At 44.0% G+C, this 19,162-nt stretch overlaps 2 protein-coding genes and 1 long non-coding RNA gene across 5 annotated transcripts; 1 reads left to right on the top strand and 2 right to left on the bottom strand.

Annotated features, from left to right (window-relative positions):
- Window positions 1-1,427: 1,427 nt before the first annotated feature.
- Window positions 1,428-2,178, bottom strand: LOC100833397 (protein DMP2). The gene has a single exon (XM_010238064.3). The coding sequence runs from the start codon at window positions 2,171-2,173 to the stop codon at window positions 1,565-1,567; it is 609 nt and encodes a 202-aa protein (XP_010236366.2). The 5' UTR covers window positions 2,174-2,178; the 3' UTR covers window positions 1,428-1,564.
- A 909-nt stretch (window positions 2,179-3,087) lies between these two features.
- LOC112271430 lies at window positions 3,088-8,796 on the top strand. Of its 3 annotated transcripts, none has more exons than XR_002964362.1 (3): window positions 3,088-7,081; window positions 7,893-7,987; window positions 8,251-8,796. It is a non-coding gene; the product is annotated as an uncharacterized LOC112271430 (long non-coding RNA). The 3 variants fall into 3 exon arrangements; XR_002964361.1 differs by having other exon boundaries at window positions 3,088-7,987; window positions 8,251-8,360; window positions 8,464-8,796; XR_002964360.1 differs by having other exon boundaries at window positions 3,088-7,987.
- A 418-nt stretch (window positions 8,797-9,214) lies between these two features.
- On the bottom strand, window positions 9,215-14,880 carry LOC100833084 (wall-associated receptor kinase 4). The gene is made up of 3 exons (XM_010238063.3): window positions 13,660-14,880; window positions 10,785-10,949; window positions 9,215-10,513 (listed from the first exon to the last, which is right to left on the bottom strand). Exons 1-3 carry the CDS (start codon window positions 14,624-14,626, stop codon window positions 9,396-9,398), a joined length of 2,250 nt encoding a protein of 749 aa, XP_010236365.2. The 5' UTR covers window positions 14,627-14,880; the 3' UTR covers window positions 9,215-9,395.
- Window positions 14,881-19,162: the final 4,282 nt, after the last annotated feature.

Below are 19,162 nucleotides of genomic sequence, written 5' to 3'. Positions count from 1 at the left end.
AGCCTTCCCTGGCAATGCCGAGGCGAGAGATCAGGAGCCTCTGCTGGCGTTTGATGGAAGAACCCAGACGGAGCCTTTTAGCCAACCTGTCACTCCGTCTAGGGGAACCACATAATCTCCCGGCACGTGGCTTGACTTTCGGAACACGGAGCACCGTCGAAGGAGGCAGACGCCGGGCAGACTGGAAGGAGCGCACAGGGTCCTCGACCAGCATTTGGGCTCCATCCAACTCTGAACGAGGGGCCGACGAGAAAAGAATTGCCAAGGCCGAGAGGTTGGAGGAGAGGGCCACCGAAAAAAGGCTCAGTGGGCTTCCCATCGAGTGGGCCTCGGAGCGGTCCATTAACTCCACAGAATCCAGGGCGGCCACGTCGAGGGAAATGAGGCCCATCGAGGAGAAGGGCCTGCCTGGAGAAGAGGAGGCCGAGATGGAGCGGGCCCCATCCGCCAAATCCATGAAGCAGGGCCGGTACGTCACTAGAGGAGTGCACGAAAGGAGGCAGGTGTCCAGTGGGGTCGGAGAGCCGGAAGACTCGAGAAGCATGGGATCGCACGCCGCGTCCAACCCAAGAAAGAACACCGAGTCGTCCCGCAACGGACAAAACAGGTCGGGGGGCATAACTGCTTTAACAGGCGGCAAAACCGCTTTAGCAGGTGCCAGAACCACTTTAGTAGGCGCAGTAGTCGGGCCCCCAGACGAAGCAGGCGAATCTCCCTTTTCCACATCAGCAGGTGAACTTTGCTGACCAGCAATTTGAATCCCCAGCGAGTTTGTCAGCGAACGCGGCGGCGCCGGAGAGGGCCCTGGCGCCACCATCGTCGGCAGCGATGGGGCGAGTCAGGGTTGGCGAGCCCAGGCCATCCCTGGGCCACCACCGTCGTCGCCACGGGTAGCCGGTTCGTCGTCGACCACCCCGCGGGCGCACTGGAAGGAGCGAGACCTCCGGCGCCCACTGCCATGGCGGCCATGACGGCGACGGCGAGGACTTGGACCACCACCATCCGTAGGGTCATCACCATCATCACTCCCGGAATCCCCATCGTCATCATCATCTGAATAGTCGGAGTTCCCACCACGGGTCTCAACGCGCAGCAGGTGGATGATGATGGGGTAGTCGAGCACCTCCTTCGAGTCGGGCACGATGTCCTCAAGCCTGAGCCTCAAGTCAGGGTCCACGTCGTCGTCCACTGGGGGAAGAGGCTCCGGGATTCCCAGAAGCTTCTCTCTGGGGATCGCAGAAGGATCCGCTGTCCAGGCGATGGCGTTGAAGCGGCCCATGTCCTCCCGCAGAGCCGTCGTCGTGCCGAGGCGCCGAGCACGCCGAACCCAGAATCGCCAATTTGATGTCATGTGTATTGCTACTCTTTTCAAGAAAATTGGTCAAACCTTGAAAAGTTTGACTTAGCTCAAACTAGATGTACACTTATTTGTGGACGGAGGGAGTACAGGCTAGACATGGTTAAATGAGACTGATCATATCACTCTTAAAAATTCTATTCTTCCGAAAATCACACTAGTACTATAACAGCACGATTCCCCTTTCACATCAATTTGCTCGGTGAGTCACTGCGAGTGAGGCATCATATCCGTGTAACCGATACTCTTCCTGGTGGTGGGGAAGATCATGAACACCATGCTAGCGAGGAAGCCCGCGGCGAGAGGCAGGTTCACCAGAAGCTCCCTCAGGTCCATCCCGGCGTCGGGGAACAGGCAGCCGAGCACGCCGGCGTCGGCAAAGGCCACGGCAAGGAAAACCACCGCCGAGAAGACGGCGTGCACGAAGTCCATGGGCGTGAGCCGGAACCTGGAGAGGTCCTTGAACACGGCGTCCCGCTCGGCGCGCGTGCCGCTGTAGTTGAAAGGGTAGAAGCCCCGGAACGTGGCCGCGCCGTAGTAGAGCCTGCCGTCGCGGCCCACGAGGCTGTCCGTGAAGGAGAGGAGCACGCAGGAGAAGGCGCAGCCGCCGATGAGCGCCAGGAGGAGGTACCGGTTAATGGCCCCGTGGCAGACGCCGTGGTTGCTCAGGGACGGCGCCAGCGCCTGGAAGGCCAGCACCGTGCCCGTCGGGAGCAGCTTCAGGAGGTCCGACGCGCTCGACAGCGTCTTGTCCACTGGCTGTGCCTGCTTGGGCGGCGCCTCGTGAGAGGAGGCTTGTGGGTTCGGCACAGGCATTTGGATGTGCGTGGCACTTGAAATGATGGAATCCATGGCAGTCTGTGGTTAGTTTTTGTGTGTCAGCGATGTTGATAGAAGCTTGGATGTGGCAACAGTGGCTATGTCTCCCGTTACTATATAGTACTCCTACTCGACAGTGGACCCTCGTGAACGAGGTGTTCCGTACAGCTTTACACAACAAGCAAGTAAGCAACAAGACCGAAATGGTTGCCGGGAGCTATACCAGACCAGAGTGAGTAGTGATGCGAACAGGGCGGCCGGCATTCCTGAAATATATATATTCGTGGCCATGCATGCACATGCAAGGTGGCTCGCGTATGTTGGTCACGGCGACAAGGAACTTCGTACCGGAACGGTTGAATGCATACGCCACACAACGGCCTAACCAATGCACGTCGATCCAGCCCAACCAAAACCAAATTTAACAAACTCCAGCTGGTGAAGCAAGCTGTCCAGTGTATCGTTAACGTTATTATTTAGTTGTAGCCGTTTTGTGTGGAAATGTGAGAGTACAAATGTGACAAGGACAATCAACTGGCTTTACCCGTATTTTCTTTACGTTTTCTTTCAGCTCTAACTAGTAGGCTACTATCATGTTACACCACCTGCTAACTACTACCTCCGTTTCATATTTTTTTGTCAATATATTACATGTATCTAGATGCTTTTTAGGAATAAACGCATTCAGTTTTAGGCAAATTTGAGACAAGAATTATGTAAAGGAGTGAGTAGCACGAGTACTAGCCAACTGTTCAATGATAAAAGAAACTAGTGCTAGTCAGCTTTACTCATCGATAGAAACAGAGTTTGCAGAGTCATTTACAAGGACATCGCATAGTACTCAGTGACATCTCCAAACAAGGACTCATTCACATTATGAAATCTGGTAAAACTAGGTAAGTCATGGGCTTGTTACCTCTTTTCCAATTTCAAAATCCCCTAAATGGGACCTCAGGTGCTTTATTTTCTCATAGATGTGCCAAATTCTTTCAGGCACTTGGCGTTCTTTCCGATCACATTCACGATATCAACATTATCAGACTCCAGAATCACTGGAGCTTACGGCACTTGCCCAACAGCTGAAGGCCAGTAGCGCAGGTTTTCGCTCCAGCTTTCAGCGCTTCGACTTTCATGGATAGCAAGAGCAGAGTAAACAAAGATCTTCTTTAAAAAAATATATATTTTCGCTACTTTTTCTCGCACCTTTTTCACACCTCGTCCTAGCAGTAGTATCGCCCGGTACTTCTAGGGCTGGAGCTACCACTTTTTTTTCTTTTTGAGGGAGCTGGAGCTACCACTTTGCCAGGTGTGACCGAGAGGTAAAACTACCCTGTAAAATTCTTGAGCATGTATAACGGTTCGATTTGTGGGGCTCTATATAAGAGGTCGTCTTATATCTCAAGAAATACCTATATGATTCCTTGAGATTTGGAGAAAATGTTGATTTCTCTTACTTCCTTATGGATTCCATTATGATTCTCATGATCTCCTCGGCTCGTAGCGCGTCAGCTCCTGCGTGCTTCACACCCAGCTTAATTAGCCCACTGTGTATATGTCCAATTTTGAGCACACTACACGAGATAAAAAAAGAAAGATAAATTCTACTCCCTCCGATCCATAATAAATGTCCGAAATTTAGTACAAAGTTAGTATAACTTTGTACTAAATTTCAATTTCAGACACTTATCATGGAAGTACACTTAAAAGAAGTTAGACTACCCGGCCTCTCGTTGATTCGGGCACCATGAGATAATTTCGCACCGTCCGATTGCTGAGCAGCCTCATCCGGAGCGTCCAATTCGCGTGTTTAATTGCTACCTGGTCTGCCTGGATGGAAATGGCTGCAGGTGGGCCAGTCTGTCTGTGGTCCCGATGGAGTCTGGGACCAGGTCTCTGTATTTTTCTTTGACTTCTTCGTCCCGTTCGGGGTAGGCATGGCTGCACTGCGGTGATGGAGGGCACAGCGCGGCGAGTCGGCGACGGCATGGCGGCTGGTACGGCGGCCCCTGTGCACTGGCCGAGTGCAATATCCTTCGTTACCCCCATGGGATCCCCTTCCAATGAACACGATGCAAGCCCCGTACCTCCCCATATCCGCGACGGATCGACCTCCTCCCCATCCGCCGCCGCAACCAGCTCCTGGAGCGGACGCGGGCGGCGGAGTATCGACCGTCGGACACGCGGGCGGCGGGGGAGCGACCAACGGGCGCGCGGGCGGCGGAGGAGCGACCATCGGGCACGCGGGCGGCGCAGGAGGGACCTTCGGCCTCTTGGAGGCCGTAGGTTGCCGGGGTGGTCGAGCAGCGCGCGGTGGGAGGCGACCTCCTTCTCGCTGGAGAGCCTGGCTGGCGCAGGCATGCGGCTGCGGCGGCGGAGGTAACTCCGGCGCGATGAAGTCCTTGCGGGCCGGTTCCACGCGGTCCTTATCCTTGGGCCGATGGTAGGGGGCTTACTACTCGCTGGACCTGGAGCGGCTGCACGGTGCTTGCACGCTTGGGCAGAAGGACCGACGGCTTGGTGAAGACCGACGTCGAGGTCGACCCGGCGAGCGGTTGGAGGTGGTGGCTTCGATCTCCAGGCTCCAGCGCGGGTGGGGGTTCCTCGAGGCGACGGTGGCTTGAGCGGAGGCGGTGGCTGGTTCCCTGGGGTCGACGGCGACGGTGATTCCCGGTCGTGGCGGTGATTTCTGGAGGTTTCGGAGGGAGGCAGCGGCCGATCGAGGTCGTCTGCAGGCGCCGATGATTCTTGTTGCGCCATGGTCCTCGCCGAGTGCGTCTACAAGGTCCCCTAACCTCTGTCCTACGCTCTCCACTCGCCTTTTGTTTTCTGTGATTCGATTCCGTTGGACAGATTAGATAGATCCGAAGCCAGGCATGTCTGGCTGCTGGATAAGAACGATGCAAGTCGGCTCCTTTCATATGAAGAATTGTATGCGGGTTAATGAGATCCGAAGCCAGGAGCAAACCTTTTGATTCTTTGCAGGTTGATGAGATCCGAAGCCAGGCATCAATTCACATGAAGAATTGTATTGATCTAATTTCTCTATCTAGCATTCGTGGTTGAGGTAAACAAATTACTCAGGTCATGAATTCTTCTAGATACCCTTTTTTATGTCTACTAATAGTGTCCTCGATTAAATAGTTGTCCCCGATTAAATAGTTCAATGTTGATTACTCACCTGGGTGGGTTGGCGTGAGCTTGGTCTAATTCAGTCTGATTTTGGCGTCTATGTGGTGTGCGCACGTATAGGAGCCAAAGGCGTCTGATTGAACTCAGGTCGTGGAGGTCAAGGAGGTTCGGCTCCTGGACATGCCGCCAATCACTCGATGACACCGATGTGCAGACTGGATTTTCCCTCACTCTGCCCTGATATTTCTAGGAATATCTGCAAATTGCGTAGTTATTTTGCTTAAGATTGGCGGTCATGAATTCTTGTACAACTTAGCTTGGTGTGAGCTCGGTTTGATTCAATCTGGTTTTGGCGTCTACGTGGTGTGTGCGCATGCAGGGGCTGAACCGCTGTAGGCGTCCGATCGAACTCAGGTGGAGGCCCAGGAGGTTCAGCTCCCGGACATGCCGCCAATCACTCTCGATGACGCAGACGTGCAGACTGTAAATAGCCTCGCTCCGCCCTGATATGTATATGAACTTCTGCAAATTGCGTAGTTATTTTGCTTAAGTCGATCTCCGTGCAATATGATCTGTGTGTAATAGGAGCATAAGAATCAGGGTGATGCCTTATAATTTATTTATCCCTTGCTGTAAATTTGGATTAGTCTCTGTTAAGATAACTGAGATGAGATTATCCATTCCAAACACACCAGTTCTGTTGAGATGATGTATGGTTTTCCTGCGTGTTATCGCGGAACTGTTACCTGTTTCTAAGTATCTCCATTGCTTCAGCATTTTTGTTTATCATAGTTTGATAACTTAATCCTACCTTTATTGAAGTTCTGGTACTCTGATGGCTTTTGATGGGTGTTTTGGGTGCTGATTGCGGTGGTAGGTAGCTTAGCTGAAAAATGTTGCATGGACAGATCTGCCCTTGGCACACCATACATATTTCTGAGTTTTAAGTACGAATGTATGATTAAGGCTCATATCTTCCTGGTCTGAAGTTGTGTTACTTTCAAATGGAAGAATTGTGGAAAAACTGTTATCAATGTGTCCTGTAAACTTGTTTCCCCATCGTCAGCATATTATTATCAGCTATTTAGTGAAAATGAGAAAACATGGATTGGTTATTAGTTTGAAACTTCTGTCAATCTCCTGCTCGGGTGGCCTAAAACTTCTATGATCAATAAACAAATATCTCCTGCAGGTTTGCGGCACCGAGAATGCGAGCCATAAGTACAAGCTCGAGGCGAGTATGTGGATCTAGTTTAACAAGATTTTGGACAAGAAAGCGAGCTATCACATGGCCATGTCATATTTTTAATAAATCAGGTTATTTGTGTCCTGTGAGTTGAATTCAGTTTTATTTTTTCGTACAAATTTTCTGATGGTTGATGCAAGCACATTCTCTCCGTAGCTTCATTTTTCACTTTCCAGAGAAGGTTTCTATTACTCGGTTTTCCCTCGATTATCTAGATTTTGTTGTTGTGTTAAAATCAATTCCTCCTATATCATGCTTGGTTGATAGTAGAATTTGACAGAGGTGAGGTAGAAGGTATGTTTCCCTCAATTAAAGCATCCTTGTTTAGATTATTCCTTTGTTCTTAGTAAGGTACATTCATAGCTACTGTTTAGTTCCAGATTTTCTCCTTTTCTGTGCATATATGTCGTAGAAGCTCATATGAAATCTATGTCATGCAATGAAGATTGCCTTCTATGTTGCAGGCACATAGTGATGTAGATCAAGGAGCAGCAGAAGGCAAGTAGCAGGGCCCGATAGCTGCTATTAAGGTAATTGCTATCATTTTCGTGTTTGTGCATCTGAATGTTTGCTAAATCCCAGCCCTATATTTATATTTCTTTTGGTTGACAGTGGTACCTGTAGTTGTCATTTTTCACATGGGTCATGCCTGCCTGAACCGTCTGTGGGATTGTTTAGAGGATTTTGTGTTTCTTCTTACCGAGTAGAATTTGTTCTAGGGTAAGTTCATTTTCAGGGAATATAATCTTGTGATATGTGGTTTTAGCTATGAACGAATGATAGCATATGGAAAAGTACGTACGCTGTTGCTGCTCTTGCTGCTTCCGCTACCGAGTGGAGATATGTAGTGTGTTTCCATTTGCATAGCTGAACCTATATTTATTTTTTGTTTCATTATTATGGACCCTTTGCATCATGTTTATAACTAATTGCTCTATCGAGTTTGGAAAGTTACACTCTGTAAGAAGTTATAGAATGATTCCCAGCTGTTTAGTAATGTTTTGTTTACTGAACATAGAAATGAGTAGTTACTTGTGGTTATAGAAACAGCACCCTGCTTCCTTTTTCCAAAGAGGTTACAAGTGGAACTGGTGTGATGCTACTAAGCAGTCTACCCATGTGAAAAATTAGCCCCTGAGTCCCTGATACATTGCCCTACTAAATCATATTGTGCTTTCCTTATGGTAATTCTCTTTGAAATTCCTTTCCGCATCCATTTATAATAGCAAAATGATGAACAGAAGGGGCATAACATAACATCGGTTATTTCGTTTGTAGCATAATTATAGTTTGTTACATTCAGAGAAGCGTTGTGCCGCCAGCCACTGTCTATTTGCACAGGTCGCCGTCGTGTCATCGGCTCGTTGCCCCTTGCCTCAGCCGGAGCCGTGATCGCCTCAGAAGGAACAATGTGTGTGAGGTCTCCCATCATAAAGGTGAGTTTTCCCACCCTAGATCCCAATTGAATTACACGGCTTAGAACAACTGATCATTGTTATTCTTGAACAGAAAATAGTCACTATATATTTAACCTGTTCATTGGTCTGAAGGTGACAAAGAGGTCTTTTGGTTGTGGATAAACCATAGTCCATTGACAACATATTCCTTCTACCAATTTTGCTATTGGATTATGGATGCATATTCTTCTTTCCAAATTGAACTGTGTCTTTCTTGTAACTTTTTAACCATTTTTTTTCAGAATGAATTTTTTTAGAAGGAGCTCAAGTCATGGGCTTAGATGCTTCTAACCAAATAATACTTGCTTCTAAAAAGGCACCTGGTTTAGGCCAGGGACATGCTTTTACTAAGGTATGAAGTTTAAATTGACCGAGGAGAGAACCCCGTGCCCCCACACCATCTCATGATTTAGCTCATTGCGACCCTGCTAGCCCCTCTCCCCTTTGTCCCACAGAGAGAGGACGCCTCCTGCCATCCTGCTCAGGCGATGAGCTGATCGGATCTGGACAACGGCAGTATCACAGCGAAACAACTACAGCAGGAAGAGCCGATGCAGACACCCGCCCTGCCCTACGACTACGACGAGATCCTCTTCCCTGCGTCGTTGTGCTTTCTCCTGCAGCGCTCCTGCTGTTGAGGATTCCGGACTCCCGTGCCATGTAGGTTCCTGCTGCAAGAGCTTTGTCCTCTTCTCCCTCATCTGGTTTATTTCTTTACTCCTCATCCGTATCCTTCCGGAGTTCTGTTCTGGCTCCATTACTTTCTTCAACCTTGACTTTGCGTGTTTGCTCTGGATTTCCTCGACCGTTTTAGGTTCCACAGGGTTGATAATGTTCAGGATAAAAGAGTAGCCCTAACAGAAACAAATTGCGTGCATTTTTTTTTCCCTGGCCTGTAGATAGCACACTCAGTCCTGGTGCCTGTTTAGAAAAAAGGCCATCAATTTCCTGTCGTGTCGCGTGAGGCTGGATATGAGAGTAACGGTTAAGGCTTTTTTTTTCTTAAATAATGATGGTAGAATTAGACTTTTTGTCTGGGAAAATTGCCAAGAGCCAGAATTGGCCTTTTTTCAGGACTGAGGGTCGTTCTTGACGGTTAGCCAGCAGCCACCAGGAATGTGGAAGGTATACTTATGGTTCACATCATTCTCAACGATTTGAATTGAAACCTCCGTAAATATGCACACATTTATAGTCGGGCAGACATTACCATCAGAGCTCACTAAGCAAACACTGATCAGTGGAGATCCAATCTTAAACATCACACACTACATTATAGTTATGTACAGTGGCAAATTACATGATACTCCTACAAGATATTTTTTTTTATGAAATATTACACATAACAAATACATTTACCCAGTCCTATTACATTTAATTCACCTGCCTAGTAATTACCCGAAAAATTATGGTTGGCCATGGATGCCACTGAAAATATAGCTCTGACCTCAGTGCTGCTGGGAGAATCGTCCATGGTAATATTTCCAATGTGGTGTGCTTTTCTGTTGTTTTTCTTCCCAAACTTCTTGTCTCTTCTAATCATCACAAGACGCTCCGCCACCTCTGTCATGTCTGGCCGGTCTTCTATATTTTCTTTGAGGCAATCCAATGCTAGCTTGCCTATTTCCTCTAGGATAACCATATCTTCTTCATTTGCAATGTCCTTGTCAAACATTGACCTCCCACTCCTTTCTTTCTCATAAACTTTTTGATACTCCATGATGAGGCTACAATTTTCATCATATACATTTTTCTTTCTGGTTATAAGCTCCAATAGTACAGCTCCAAAGCTGTAAACGTCACTCTTTTGTGTTAAAAGACCAGTTTTCATGAACACCGGGTCTATGTAACCCATACACCCAACTACAGTCTTGGCAAAATACTCCCCTTTAAGCAGCTTCGACAACCCAAAATCTGAGATTTTTGGTGTTAACTTGTCATCAAGAAGTATATTATCTGGTTTGACATCACCATGACGTATGGTTTGAGTTGTATATGAGTGCATGTATCTTAGCCCTTCGGCAGACCCAATTGCAATGTCCAGACGGGAGTCTAAAGTAATCTTTTGAGTTCTGTTCCCATGGAGAGTATCCTGAAGGCTCCCATTAGCAGCAAACTCGTACACCAACACTGGAACATCCACCTCCAGGCAGCATCCAATTAGCTTGAGAATATTTTTATGGATCATGTATGTCTGAATCTCAACTTCCTCTGTAAATTCAGCCTTTGTAGCCTCATCTACCTTGATAGAGGCCTTAACAGCAACCAAGGTATTGTCAGAAAGAGTTCCTTTATAGACTTTACCAAAGCTACCATTACCGAGGAAATCTGAATTATCTTTTGTTATTTTCTTTAGTCCATCCTTTGTAAAAATAGTTAGACCTTTCACATTTTGAAGTATCTTGCCTCCATTCTTTTCAAAGAGTTCATCCAGCTTTCTCTTTTGGATCATAATGAATGCCAAAAGAAGAAAAACTATTAAGAAGGATACGCCCAAAGTAATGCCTGCAACATTGTGTAATTATTAAATTCTACCAAGTACTGTCATTATCGTCAATTTAATTTTCTAAAAAGGAACTAAGCCCTTTTATCTACGGCATGCAACAACAATTTGACAAGTCTACTGTTATGCGTTGATACCGTGATAAAGTACAGATGAAATTAGGAAATCAAGCATTTAATCACACGATAGAAAATGAAATTGAACATTACCATGGAAGTTATATGCACAGATAGATATTTGTAAGAAATTTCAGTGTAAAGTTAGCATGCATACCTAGGGCAAGCTTTGCTGCAAGGGTGAATGTTGGATGGCATGGGTCTATTTTTGGATCACCATTACTCGTGTGGCCTGGATGGCATGTGCAAATGTATGAACCCTCGGTGTCTTCACATTTTCCATTGCAAGGAAATTCGGCCAGCCTATCACATTCAATTATATCTGCATCATGAATGAAAGGATTGGCTATAACACATTTTTTTAAGTAAATGTAAGCAATTACATTCTCTCATTTATAACAGTAGGATTATCCACTTTTCCCAAGTTTATGAAAAAAATGCCAAAATTCACAAAATCAGATTACTTTCATCAGAGCAATCATAAAATATTTGTCGATAATATGTTATTTGATTATACATTTAATACTACTAGTAGTAATAAAACAGAGGGAGTAGCTGAATTTTATCCAAATTGTATTAAATCGAATGCTACCAGTGTAGTAAAATGAAACCCCAAGCCACAAATACTTTATAGAGCTTTCAGGTTGATTTATTTTTTTGAGCGCAAACTTTCAGGTTGATGGGAAGGTATAACGGATGTCCCCCTAGCTAGACATTGGGCCTTGCGCTATTGGCCCAACTTTCTGCTATGACCAGAGGCCAAAAATTATCAGTGTGATAACATTCTTTAAAAGATGTGTTAATCTTATCTCAAGTGCTAATTTATAGGGCAAAGGAAATTGTCGGTGTCATTTGACACAAACGATAGTAGCATGTCTCGCTCCCTATATGGGCTATCAACACCAATGCTTACAAACGGTGTTACGGGTCTGAGGTATACCTGGGCAAACCCCGGGCCGTGCTTCATAAAGCCCGACGGGAATCAAGCCCGAGCCCGGCCCGAAGCCCGAAAAAATGACCATTTTAGCATTAAAATAATTGTTTTTGAAATAGATAAATGATTTTTATACCTATTTTTCCTATTAAAAATACCTGTTTTAGTCATTTTGGGGCTTTTTTCAGGCTTTCGGGCCGAGCTTGGGACTTGAAAGTGAAGCCCGGGCCCGGCCCAGGATGTCGGGCTTCGGGCCGGGCAGGCCGAGCTGACCCATGCCCATGTATAGTTTGAGGTGCTTTTGTAATAAACATGCTATATATTTATTAATTAACAATTTTGTAAGAGTTATTCTAAACAAACAATTTTGTAAGAAAATACTTTTACACCATTATAACTCATACCACATACCTTTTCGAAAAAAAACTCATACCACCTACATAGTTAAAAATAATAATTAGTGAAATGGGCCGATTTCAGGATTTGAATACTCACCGCTGAAAAGAAGTTTTGATTTACAAATTGTGAAATGATTATGAAAATGAGTCCAATGGTTTCATCTCTTTTTTTTGAATAATAACTCTTGACATATCTTTTTAAAATCAAAGACTAACACTTGTGTGCGAAATCCAAGCCCTGCTGCATATAATTTAGAAAGACATCCTGAAATTTTCGTTAATATTTCGTTGTTACAGCTGAAGTTCAGAATATCCTACCATTGGAGTAAAATGAAACCCCAGTCCACAGATACTTTAGGACATGCATAATGGTAGGGAAGGTAGTCTTTTTTTAACCTTCCAAATAATTGGTACAATTCATTATGTCTTACTACTATCCTTTGTAATTACTAATTGCTAATTTAATTTTAGTGAAAAATAGGTTACTAAGGAAATATATATAATACAATAGAGAAAATAGTCTTATCTTAATTTCTGAGAGATAATTCCTTTGCTAAAGGATGACCATCTTCTCTTTTTTTTTATTCACTTTCTTTGAGCTAAACAAAAATCCAACGTGCCAACACTATAAAAATGGAACGCGGACCTTAAGGCCACTCCTAATGAGATAACATAGTTAGTACCATGCAGTTTCATCTAATGCCACATAAGCATATTGATGTCATGATGCAGTATTAACTGAGGAAAGAGATAATAGCAACATAACATGATATTTCCTTCGTCCTATATTAAGTGCTGAAATATTACATGTATCTAGACGTATTTTAGTATATAGAAGATACGTTCATATTTAGACAAATTTGAGTCATTTAATATGGGATGGAGGGAGTACTATAATATATTTTTTTCCAAAAAACCATGAGCCTTGCAAAGTAATAAATAAGATATCTATGATAGCAACTCTATGATATTTTGCACTATAGAAATAATGGCAGACTAATATCATACTCTCCATTACCAGTGGCCTACAGCCAAAACTTATACCACATACGGAGTAGCCCAACAACTTGAGAGGTGCATGGGAGCATTTTAGTCCAACAAGTTGCAAAGTGAGCGAACATAGTTAGTACCATGGAATTTCATCTAATGCCACATAAGCATATTCATGTCATGGTGCAGTATTAACTGAGGAAAGAGATAATAGCAATAACATAATATGATACTATATATAACATTTTCCCAAAAACCATGAGCCTTGCAAAGTAATAAATAAGATATCTATGATAACAACTCTATGATATTTTGCACTATAGAAATAGTAGTAGACTAATATCATACTCTCCATTACCAGTTGCTTACAGCCAAAACTCATACCACATACGGAGGTAAAAATAATAATTAGTGAAATAGGCTGATTTCAGGATTTGAATACTCACCGCTGAAACAAGTTTTGATTTATAAAATTACGAGATGATTATGAAATGAATACAATGGTTTCATCTTTTTTTTTTCGAATAATAACACTTGGCATATGTTTTTAAAATCAAATAGACAAATACTAACTGATCTTGTCTGTGAACAAGAAGCCTTATATGAGTCGGCTTGGAATTTTTAATATTTCGTTTTCGTAGCTAAAATTCAGAATACCTTGTCCAATCGCAAAATAGAACCAAGAAGATGGTCAGAAGAGGGAGGCTTACTTATGCATCCGTCACGGAGGTACGGGTTACCCTCGTAGCCTTTTTTGCAGGTACAAAAGTATCCGGGGCCATTGGTGGCGTCGACACACTCGCTGTTTTTGCTGACGCAGGTGTACTCCTGCCTGTTGGCCGCCTGGGAGCAGGTGAGGGAGTCGGTGGAGTTGATGTTGCCGTCGCGGATGGCCCAGTCGAGCCGTAGCGGCATCTTCCTCTGCTTGGCGTCCATATGGAGGTCAGCCGCAAGGAAGCTGTAGTTTCCCTTCTCCACGATGAAGGCATATTCGCAGGGGCTGAACTCCATGCCTTGGTGGCTGAAGGAGTAGAACCTCATCCAGTTGTCGGTGAGGCCCGGCGGGATATCGACGTGGCAGCAGCCGATGCCGGAGCACGCGCCGTCCTGCACGCTCTGGAGGTCTTTGCAGTAGTTGATGCATCCCGCGTGGTAGCTGTGGTCGTATCCGCGGCTGGGCCGCCCGCTGTTGATGAAGATGATGGTGTTGCAGCCGAGGACGAAGAGCTCGTTGCTGGAGTTGGAGATGCGGTACACGCCGGCCGAGTTGAAGTCCACCACGCCATGGTATTCCCCGGTTACTTCACTCCATGTGCTGGTGTTGTAGCATATCCACGCCACGGGCAGCATCACCCTCGCCTCCGGGCGTGGCATCACGGACAGCTGCAGCACCGGGATCACCTGGGTGGTGCCCGTAAGAAACGGCGTGTTGTTGACGCAGTCGATTCGGAAACCCGGGCGGAAGCACTCTGCGCCCCCCCTGTCTGTGCCGATGCCGAAGGGGTAGGGGACGTCCACGCCACCGCAGCTCGACTGACAGCCTGGATTCAGGGTACTGAGGCTCTCCACGGTGGCTGCGAGTGCTGCCATGAGCAGCACAGGCAGCAAGCACGCCTTCGCCATTGCTGCTTGGTTTCTCAAACAAGCTACCGCACTTGCTAGGTTATTAGATTGCATGGCGACTGGTTAGTTAAGTAGTGTGACCCTGCAGTATACGGGATTTGCTTCATTACACCCCCTCTCAAAGTTAAAAAGGGCAATATTGACTTTTACTAGTAATAAGATACTTCCTCCGATTCAAAATATTAGTTGCTGTTTTAGTTGCTAGGATTTCAGCAGTACTTGGGAATGCCTTTTACCTTCAACGGTGTGCTGCGCCAATCCTCAAGTCCAGCTTACTTTCAAAATCACTGCTCTCTGGAACATTTGGAAGAACAGAAATGCAAAAGTTTTCGGAGGTTTGGTGCTGTCGCCCTTGGCCCTTAAACTCAGGTGTGCGGATGATCTGGAGCTTTGGGCGCATCATTGTGCTGATGAAGTGTTAAAAACAGAAATCAGGACCTGCAGTTTCCTTGTCAGAGGCATTGGGTGATTCTTGCTTTTCTTGTTTCTTTTTTTTTTAGGAACCTTCTTTTCTGTTATTTTGCTTTGTTTCTTCTATCTCCATTTGTAAAATGTGCTTCAAACATTGAGCTAGGCTCACTGTAGCAATGGAAAAGTCAGGTAGGCCGAGGCCTACCGTAGTTCATTAAAAAAAGTCAATGCGGAATATGAAAGTGCAATTTGCCTCAGAAGTCAGAACTGACATCTCTCATATATCTAACTCTTTGCTTGCCGTAGTCCTTTTCCGCCGGCTTAATATATTTTTTGTGATGCCAGTAGCCCATGACAAAGCAAAGAACATGCATCCTTGTTTTAGTCATTGTTAATTACAAAAGATTCGTTTGGCTGTGTGATCTCCATCACAATGGAAAACCAACAGAGCAATCATACCACTAAATTAATTATACATTAGTACGACATACATTTTCAACCACAATTTGTTTTCTCTAATATCTTCTAATATCTTCTCTTGAATTCTCCATGAAATTCCCTCCATGCCCACCTTACTTGCACCCCTCCACACTGTTCCACACCACAGTACTACTGGTGTAGTGGGCAAGAACTGGATTGAATCTTCTCGGGGGCTTATTGTCACCACAGTTTCTGTGAAGCTGAATCTGAAAAGAACTGGCCATTACCGTCATGTAGCAATCTGCAAGGTTGCACGCTTATTGGCACCAATGATCAACTATCTAGCTATAGTGTATTGATAAGATTAATTGGCAGTGTCGTCTGTTTGTCAAAGATTAAGCATACAAAATTATGGTGTAGTAGCACACCCATCAATTAGCAACTCCTCCATTCCACACCCGTAAATTAACAAGCCAGTCGTTGTCCTGTCAAAAAACAAGCCCCGTCATTGTAGTAAAACAAATCCTAAACTTAGTATATATGTTGTGACGTGGTTGTTGGGAGAGAGCCAGAAAGAGAGTGACCGAGGTCCAATTGTTCCCTTTTTTCCATTTCATCAAGTCAGCTATCAGTTATAATTGGAAAAAGAGTCATACCCATGATATCAGTTATAACAGCGACTATATTTTGGATTGGAGGAAGTATCAATTATAAAGCCCTATCACCCTATCAAGAAAGTAAAAACAATGAGAGCCGGTTGCGTCGTCTCTCTACTCTCTAGTGTCGTGTATGTGTAATGGCTGCTGGAGAGGATCCACAAGTGTCGTGGGTTTTGCATTGGCGCAAGCTTGTCCATGTTACAGTTTTGAAAGCACTGAAATGCATGCATGGATGAATTCATTACTGCCATGATGGTGACAAAACACCTAAACCCAGCTTTTCTTTCATCTTGATTTGGCGACTATTGCTTAATGTTGCGCTCAACATTCTTACGTGGCGAAAGCGATTGTCAAGTACATTCTGCCCCTGTACACCCCCGCTCCTCTAATGAAAACACAAGGACGGTGATAGGGCTTTATAATTGATAGTTTGTGCTCACGATTCACTGTTGTAAACCGAGAGGTGGAGTGAAGATGAGCAGATACAAGAACACTGTTGTAAACGGAGAGTTTCCGGATTCTAAATCTTTACGGAGAAGATCATGATAAACGTCAATTATCTTTTCTACTCCCTCCGTCCCATAATTCTTATCAAAATATTACATGTATATCCAGACGCTTTTTAAAAATAGATACATCCATATTTTGACAAATTTTAGACAAGAGTTATACTATGGAGAGAGTATTTCTTAATTGTAGAAAGTAAATTGACACAATAGATGTGTAGGTTAGAGACTTGGCTCACTCTTTTTTCTTTACTCTCAATTGAAAATGAAGTAAATAAAGTGATGGCTATGACCTCCTTTATATAGCTTCTCTATAGATGACACATACCTTCTCTATTAGTCAAACTAGACCATGGTAGCCCGCGTTGCGCTGTCCCCTTGTTAAGAATAGTTGAGAAAAACAAGTTTGGATGTAATAAAAAATGAAGTGATCGATAAAGCAATTGAAATGAGAATATTATTTTGTTGGATCAATACTCCCTCTATCCCATATTAAGTGACTCAAATTTGTTTAAATATGGACGTATCTATATACTAAAATACTTCTAGATACATGCAATATTACAACACTTAGTATGGGATGGAGGGAGTATATAGGCGACTATACATGACTTTGAAAGTAGCATAGGGACCATGAAAATACCTACCGAGTATTTATCTTGTTTGGCATGGAAATTAAGGTAAAGAAAGGAAGCATTGCATTCTTTTGGCAGACATATAGTGTTCCCATGGTAGATGAGCTCAAGTATTGGATGAGCAGTCTATTTTGTGTTGTGATGCGACAAAACAATGTTAAAAATAAGAACCAGCAGAAACCAATAATGTGATGCGACAAAACAATGTTAAAATAAGAATCAACTGACAGTATCATTTTAGCATAAGTATATTCACATCAAATTAAAACGGTTTCGCTTCTCCTTCGTGTATCATGGACCATATTTCACTGTCTAGTAACTCTGATCTACAAAATACCGTATCATAAGCACATCATATGCAATATGTGTGCAACTAAACCGCTGCAATGGCATTCCAGTGTCAATTTGATTCCTTACATATTTCTTTTCGGAGCTATTTTAATCTTCTCGGCATTTTGTTCAACTTCACTTGCATATGGAATAGATCGTGCAATTAATACTTCAATTAGAAATGGGTGACCATTGACCAGATCCAAGTTAAGCATCCGTACCTATGGATATGAGACATTCATCATAGCGAATACCAACAAATGCAGTTCCAATTCGGTCAAAAACAAATGCAGTTCCAAACTACAACATTTTACATTGATATCTTCTCTTCCAGAAGCATGAAACTTGAAGCCATCACATCTGCAGATGGTACGTACATCTCCAATAATGTCCTACAAAAGGGTGTAGCAGTTTTCAAGTGTCTCTCCTCTTGAGTTGGGACTTGACTCTTGAGACAGAGAGAGGGAGGCAGTGTGTTTTACCTCAACTAATGCTCCCCCCTTCCTTCATCATCAATTATCCACTTTGACTGACTTACATTTCGTGAAAGCTGACAATAGGGAATAGTATCATGAGGGATTCATAACCTGTTCGTAATATCAACCGAAGAGCAAACATAGACGTAGTATGCATAGAGAAGCACTTACCAAGTGACATAAAATTGATATATGGTGCAATAGTACATTATTATATTTTTTAAAGAAATATACTTGATTGTTTAACCACCTTTAATAAGGTTGGACAGTGACTCACAGAATTACATAATTCTTGACGAAGTAATTCTACGAGGAAGCAGTGATTAACAAAAAAAATTCATAAGTTTGCTATTAGGAATTATTCCTTACTGATCGACAACAGAGAGGTGCATTCTCTGCAACTGACAATTGTCATAAGCATACCTTCAACTATCTTCCACCAATAAGTATGGACAATCTTAGACAGGTAATCACAAGATGGCAAAGTTTTAACACCTGAAGGGGAATCAGGTCGACCTGAAAATCAGTAAAAATACATGGCCAATATCTTGGGTAAATGGATCTTATAAGTAGAAAATTGGCACCTTTTCAGGAGGGAGCTGAAATAAACTACAAAACTCAATATGTGTTTATCATCGTCCGTTTCACTCAAGGGTTTTGTGAGTGAATGAATCTGTTTCACTCAACATGTGCTTATCATCGTCCGCTGAATTTCTTCTAGAATCAGTCCACTCTTGATCTTGAATACACTCAAGGGTTTGGTGAGTGAATGAATCTATTTCACTCAATATATGTTTATCATCGTCTGTTGAATTTCTTCTAGAATCAGTCCTCTTGATTCTGCTAAAACATCATGTAAATCAGAATATGAATGAAAAATAGATGCATACAAAAGGATGATTAAATTAGTTTGTTAAAAAAAATGGCCACTCTTCAAGAAGTTCACTCAGTTTTTGCGGCAATGCCTTATCTGCTTTTCTTTTACGTTTACGATCATTTGGCAATAAACTTTTGAGCTTCTGTCTATGCTTGGAGAGAACACCTCTGCCGCCTGCCTTGCCATCGCCTGAAGAGGGAGTCACAGCCGTCTGTACAGTCTCCGCCGTGGTAATATCGAAGCAAGACATAAAGCTAATTCCCTGCAATCAACCAA

This window comes from Brachypodium distachyon, chromosome 3, assembly GCF_000005505.3.
Source record: "Brachypodium distachyon strain Bd21 chromosome 3, Brachypodium_distachyon_v3.0, whole genome shotgun sequence".
Taxonomy (NCBI): domain Eukaryota; kingdom Viridiplantae; phylum Streptophyta; class Magnoliopsida; order Poales; family Poaceae; genus Brachypodium; species Brachypodium distachyon.
The sequence above is the reverse complement of the archived record's forward strand: the minus strand, read 5'-3'. Positions and strand labels throughout refer to the sequence as shown.

Excerpts from the sequence above, each read along its gene's own strand:
- LOC100833397 (XM_010238064.3), bottom strand. The coding sequence starts at position 2,173 with ATGCCTGTGCCGAACCCACAAGCCTCCTCTCACGAGGCGCCGCCCAAG.
- LOC100833084 (XM_010238063.3), bottom strand. The coding sequence starts at position 14,626 with ATGCAATCTAATAACCTAGCAAGTGCGGTAGCTTGTTTGAGAAACCAA. Across the intron at positions 10,950-13,659 it reads CCTCCGTGACGGATGCATAA|ATATAATTGAATGTGATAGG; the intron begins GTAAGCCTCCCT and ends TTCATGATGCAG. Across the intron at positions 10,514-10,784 it reads TGCAGCAAAGCTTGCCCTAG|GCATTACTTTGGGCGTATCC; the intron begins GTATGCATGCTA and ends ACAATGTTGCAG.